Consider the following 6,090-nt stretch of genomic DNA (forward strand, 5'->3'; position numbering starts at 1 on the left):
CGAGCAAACGGGAAAGCGACTTCTTCCATGAATAGCCTTCTGGAGGTCAAGCTGGGCTGTGGGAAAGCTTAAGGCCACCTAGATGGGGAGGGGGGGGGATTTAAAAAAAAAAAGCGAACATTTGGAGTCAGCAGCCAAGGCCGTCTTTAAAGAAAAATATTAAGACATTTATCTCTTGCCCCTTGGGGAAGAAAAATGGCAAAGTTCTCTTTCAGTTCCCAGGAGGAAGGAGACAGCTGGGGGTAGGGGCTGGGAGGGAAGAGGAGGGAGGAAAGAGACCCCAGGCTCAAGCTCTCCAGACAACTTGCGGGGAAAGGAATATGCTTTTCAGTAGCTGGTAAAAAAGACGTTGGAGCCCGGGCGAGGTTAGCTCGCCAGGGACAGGCAGTTGTAATAATGACGAGAGAAGGGAGGCTTGTGAATCGGCCTTCACACTTCTAAAATGCAGTTAAGGATTCTCTCATCGGTGTTAGAACAAGGCACCAAGTTAAGAAAACAAAAGCCCGAACAACAATAAGAAAAAAATATATATATCAAAAGCGTATTCAATTACCGAGTCCCGCAGCCTCTGCGGAACTCACCGCGTTAAGCTCTTTTCTTTCTGCGGAATTCCATTTGCATCCCCTCTGCCTGGGTGTCTCCCTCTCTCAGTGTGTGTCTCTCTGTTTTCACACACTCCTCCCCATTCGAGCGAGGCCCACACCTGGCGCATCACTGCCGAGCCATTAGCTGCGGGTCTCCTTTCATCTTCGCTGTAGCAGACGTTTCTATTTATCCACTTGCGCTCGCCGAGTGGCGTCACCAGCGGTACTGTAATGACGATTGCAGCAGGAGGATGACAGCTTAGAAAGAAGAGGGCAATGGGGCTTCCTCCCAGAGGCGGTGCGGCACAGAGGAGCGCTCGCATCACAAGGTGACCCCCAGCTCCCCACCGCCACCACCGCTGTCACCGTCGACACTGCGTTCCGGCCGCTCCGCGCTCGCCCAGTCGCCTGGCCTCTTTCTCTCCCCCCGCAGCCAAGATCTGTCGGACCGCTGGGGACCCAGGGAGCTGGGGGGCTAGGAGCTCACTTGGGGCTTTCCCCCTCCCCCCCTCTGAGAGCCCGGGATGGAGAGCCGAAAGGACATGGTTATGTTTCTGGATGGGGGTCAGCTTGGCACTCTGGTTGGCAAGAGGGTCTCCAATTTGTCCGAAGCCGTGGGCAGCCCGCTGCCCGAGCCGCCCGAGAAGATGGTGCCCCGTGGTTGCCTGAGTCCGCGGGCCGGTCCTCCGGCCGCCCGGGAGCGCGGCGGGGGAGGCCTGGAAGAGGAGCCGGTCGACGGACTAGCAGGCAGCGCTGCGCTGCCGGGCGCCGAGTCGCGGGCAGCCGGGGCCGCAGTGCTCGGCCCCGGACCTCCGGCTGCCTCCGCCGACAGCCTCTCAGGCCAGGGGCAACCCAGCAGCTCGGACACCGAGTCGGATTTCTATGAAGAAATCGAGGTGAGCTGCACCCCGGACTGCGCCACGGGGAACGCCGAGTACCAGCACAGCAAAGGTAGCCACCGCGCCCCTTCTCTCCCCCGGCCTCCCAACGCGCCCACCTTCCACTTCAGCTCTCGAGGAGAGGAAGACACTCCTTTCCCCCGAGGCGGGGTGGCTGGGGGGACCCACCTGAGCAACTCTCCCCCGCTATCTGCGCCCTGGCGGGGGGTCTCCTTCTGTGCTCTGGCATTGGCGGGACTGAGGGTGACAGCTGTGCTTTGGGGGAAGGAGGGAGACGCAAGCCCTGGGCTTGAGGGGGATTCAGAGCGCACCCCAATCCCCCAGAGCTTTGAGGCACTGCTTCAACGGCGCGGGGAAGACACCTTCTCCCGGCGTGGGCGAGATCAAACGCGGGTCCGGGCAGTTTGTGGCCGGCGGGGTGTAAGGAGCATCCAGGCGCGGAAGCCGGGAGTCCATAAAGGACCGTAAAATCGCGGCCAACTCGGGCGCCCGGGTGCTGCGGCCCTTCGACCAGTTTGCACGTCGGTCAGAGGTCCAAATTACCTTGTCACTTCCCGGGCTTGGTGGCGCCAGGTCGGAAATGGTCCCAATGATCTAATTGCCTTTGGTCTCCGGTTGCATTTGAAAAGGCAGAGCTCTGGCCCTCCCCCCTTCCCCTTTCCTTCCTAGTCCCACTTCTCCACCCAAAGGAAAAGGAGCTGCAGGGGGCAGGACCCCCCCCTTCCTTGGGTTACACTCATATGGGGGGGCTGTCACACTGCTGTAACTGGAGAACCCCTCCCTGACCAGGGGCTAGCGGGGAGGGGGGGGTGAATGAACAGGAAGGGAGTCTCCCTGAGAGGGGTGGAAAGCTAGTTGGAAGAGCCCACCAGCAGACACTCCTCCACAAAGCCGTGCGGGTGGGTGAGAAGAGCCTGGTATGGACGAAAAACCACCCCCTGGCCTTGGCAGCCAACACCTTGTTGAGTACCCACATCCACCCATTACCATCTTGTCCACTCAGCCCAGACTAAGCATAGCATACCCTCAGAATAATCCATACTCCATTCATACATAGTGAGGTAATAGGATACTCACACACACACACTCCTGTGCCATTCCCACAACATATGCAGCCTAGTGCACATTCCCACACCTGCACCGCAGCCTGGCACACAAAGCAAGGAAACTCAGTCCCTGCCCAACTTCCTGCAACACTCCAGCACAAAGGTGCATCTCAACTCACTTGCCTGTTAGATATGCATATCCTTGCCCACACCTGTCAATGGTGGGCAGAAAGTTCAGAGTGGCTGCATCTCCCCTGTGCCCCAAGGCAGGTAGCCAGGGCGGCTGGGGCTTTTGTTCCCAGCAGGCCTTACAGAGAGGCCTCCCAAACAGCAGCCCAGCCAGGCCTAATGGTTGCTATGTGCTCCTCTGAATGGTGAGCCTCTGTCCTCCATTCCTGGGTTCTCAAAGTCCCTGCCACCCCCGCAGAGGCAGAGTCTGAGGCTACTGAGAAGGGGAATGTCCCTTTCCATCACCCCCTCCATACACACCCTTGGCCTACAGCCCCACATGAGCAGTGTCTGTGTGTCTGTTGTGTGTGCTGTGTGTGCGTATACTCTGGGCTCCCTGCACAGGGCCTGGCTCCGAGGCACTGGCCAGCAGTCCCAATGGCAGCGGCGAGGCTCCCAAAAGCAATGGCAGCGGTGGCTCCCAGGGCACCTTGGCCTGCAGTGCTAGTGACCAGATGCGACGGTACCGTACTGCCTTCACCCGGGAGCAGATTGCACGGCTGGAGAAGGAATTCTACAGGGAGAACTATGTATCCAGGCCTCGGAGATGTGAGCTGGCGGCTGCTCTAAACCTGCCGGAAACCACAATCAAGGTAAGAGCTCCAGGGACCAGGGAGACGGGGTGCACCCAGTCAGGAGGAAATAAATGCCAACTTCCCACTTCCTAAATCGTTAGCTAGGAATTGGGGCCTGGAGTCTCCCCGCCCACATGGCAGCTAGGCCGGGGGTGTCTAGGCCTGGTGCAGGTGCCAGGTGCCAGCAGATTTGCCCACCTGACGGTCTCTAGGTGAGCACGGCTGCCATGCGCTTGACTGTCCCTTTCCCAGCCAAATAGCGGGGATGAAGTGCCGGTGCAGGTGACAAGGAAGTGCCCCATGGGAGAGCAGCAGGAAAGGGACATGCTTCTGGGGAATCTCTGCCCGCCGCCTCAGACCGGTGGAGTCCTCGGTGCCCCCACTACTTTCCCATCCACACCGGGCTCCGGCGTCCTGGCGGCGTGGGCAGAGGGGAGGAGGGACAGAGCCTGGAGTGGCTCCCTGAGCCTCTCCGGGAGGGATTCCAGCTCCAGGGGGGCTGGTGGGATCTGCATCTGCCCCCGCCCAGAGGGGCTCCGCCTCCGCCTCCGCTCTTTCCTGTGCAGCCGGCACAGTGGCCCGCAGCGGGGCGGGACTTCTGGGCTCTGCGCTCCGGGCCCGCGCGGCCGCCGAACACGCTCCTCTCCTCCCCGCCAGGTGTGGTTCCAGAACCGGCGCATGAAGGACAAGCGGCAGCGGCTGGCCATGACTTGGCCGCACCCGGCCGACCCAGCCTTCTACACGTACATGATGAGCCACGCGGCGGCCGCGGGCGGCCTGCCCTACCCCTTCCCGTCGCACCTGCCCCTGCCCTACTACTCGCCCGTGGGCTTGGGCGCTGCGTCCGCCGCGTCCGCTGCCGCCTCGCCCTTCGGCGGCCCGCTGCGCCCGCTCGACACCTTCCGCGTGCTTTCGCAGCCCTACCCGCGGCCCGAACTGCTGTGCGCCTTCCGCCACCCGCCGCTCTACCCGGGCCCGGCGCACGGACTGGGCACCGCGGCCGGCGGTCCCTGTTCCTGCCTCGCCTGCCACGGCGGCCCGGCCAACGGGCTGGCGCCCCGCGCCGCCGCCGCTGCCTCGGACTTCACCTGTGCCTCCACCTCCCGCTCGGACTCCTTCCTCACCTTCGCGCCCTCCGTGCTCAGCAAGGCCTCCTCTGTGGCGCTGGACCAGAGGGAGGAGGTGCCCCTCACGAGATAAGGGGCCGCCCGGCCGGCAGCCGGCTCCAGGACGCCCGTGGGCAACCCCCGGGGACTCAAGACAGCGCCCCTCCCCGCCCCCGGGGTACCGAGGGGAAAGAAGAGGGCCGCTGAGGACCAGCGGGATTTGGCCTCGAGCATCGGGACGCCCGGGAAGCGGCCGTGGCTGGCGCTTTGGGGGAGCAAGAGTGGGGGAGGGGAGGCCGTGGCTGAGAGACCTTCCTCTGGGGTGGCGCCTCTTTGTCGTTCTTCACCGGCCGCACTCCCCCTGACACGGGCTGAGGCCGTGGCTCCAAAGCTAAACAAACTTAGCTGCAACAGCAACCGATATGCAGCCCCTAAGCTCCCCAGCCCCCCACTCCCAACCCCTTTCTCACCCGGAGCCCCTCCCCCCTGCCAAGGCCAAGCCCACGCAATGGAAAGGGAAATCGCTGTCTCTCGGAACAAGATGCTGTGTATGCAGAGCAGGTAGAGATTAATCTTTGCCAGCTTTTCCAAGGCATGGCAAGGGGCTTGTGGATGGCAACGCACCAGCCATCTAGGAGAAAGAGGGAGAGGACTTACTACGGCGGAGAATTCTGGCCCTCCCAAGGAAGCTGGGGCCTCTCTGACCCCCCGGGAGCCTCAGTTTCACAATATTCTCTGATTCTAGCATCTCCCACCACCTGATCTCTTTCCTCTCTCCTAGCTTCTTGATATCTCTCTTGTAACTTCATCTCCACCCCTACTTTTTGTGTACCGAGGGCAGGGAGGCTGCAGATACCCCAGGCTCCCCTGGCAGCTTCTACCAAGCCTCTTCTCCCTGAGCCCAACACACACCCTGATTAGCAAGCAATGTGTGTGAGGAGGGTTTTTGAATGTTGAATGTATAATATGATCACCATGCGGCTGGCTGGCCGTGGAGCCCAGAGCTGAGCTGTTAACAAGGCGCCCAGGGAAGAGCTTAGGGAGCAGGGACCTCATCTCTCTCCCTCGGTATCTGGTGGCAAATTAGAAGCAATTTCCAGCCCTTGCCTTCCCTTCACCGGGAGCTTTCTGGCCCTTCCCTTTGCATTTTGCATTTTACATTCTTCTGTCTCCCAAGCTGCCAATGGGGCTTGACTTTCCAATTACTAGCGGGAGCCTTCTGCCCCTTCTGGGGACCTTGTCTCTCCCCTCCACCAGGGTTTGTTTGGGAACCACTCCCAAACTCTCACTTCCACAGTCATTCTTGCAGCCAATTTTTGAGAGAGGAGAACTTGTACCCCACACCCCCCACCTCCAAGGCAAGTTTCACCCTGACTGGGAGTGAGTGGTTCTTCCTGTAGGGAATGAATTTGATTTGGTTTTCCTTTGACGCCCAAAGAATTTGCTGTTACAATTTGTTGACCATGTTGCAATAAAGCTGGATATGATTCTCACTTTAGCATTTTAAATTTTTTGGCAGCGGGCAGTATGTTAAGTCCTTTTAAATGACTAGTTCAGCCTTCATAGGCTTGGGTAGGCAAGGAGTCAAAAGATGGACACACAGTCTCCCAAGCCTCTCTTGGGCATTGGGAGGCTCCAAATGGACATTGCAC

The 6,090-nt window shown here is 60.1% G+C and overlaps 1 protein-coding gene across 1 annotated transcript; it reads left to right on the forward strand.

Annotated features, from left to right (window-relative positions):
- The first annotated feature begins 624 nt into the window (after positions 1-624).
- On the forward strand, positions 625-4,658 carry EVX1 (even-skipped homeobox 1). Its single transcript, XM_007466085.1, has 3 exons — positions 625-1,535; positions 3,103-3,350; positions 3,990-4,658. Exons 1-3 carry the CDS (start codon positions 1,109-1,111, stop codon positions 4,530-4,532), a joined length of 1,218 nt encoding a protein of 405 aa, XP_007466147.1. The 5' UTR covers positions 625-1,108; the 3' UTR covers positions 4,533-4,658.
- Positions 4,659-6,090: the final 1,432 nt, after the last annotated feature.

The sequence above is a fragment of the Lipotes vexillifer genome, unplaced genomic scaffold (assembly GCF_000442215.2).
Source record: "Lipotes vexillifer unplaced genomic scaffold, Lipotes_vexillifer_v1.1 scaffold150, whole genome shotgun sequence".
NCBI classification, from domain to species: Eukaryota; Metazoa; Chordata; class Mammalia; order Artiodactyla; family Lipotidae; genus Lipotes; species Lipotes vexillifer.

Excerpts from the sequence above, each read along its gene's own strand:
- EVX1 (XM_007466085.1), top strand. The coding sequence starts at position 1,109 with ATGGAGAGCCGAAAGGACATGGTTATGTTTCTGGATGGGGGTCAGCTT. Across the intron at positions 1,536-3,102 it reads CGAGTACCAGCACAGCAAAG|GGCCTGGCTCCGAGGCACTG; the intron begins GTAGCCACCGCG and ends CTCCCTGCACAG. Across the intron at positions 3,351-3,989 it reads TGCCGGAAACCACAATCAAG|GTGTGGTTCCAGAACCGGCG; the intron begins GTAAGAGCTCCA and ends CCTCCCCGCCAG.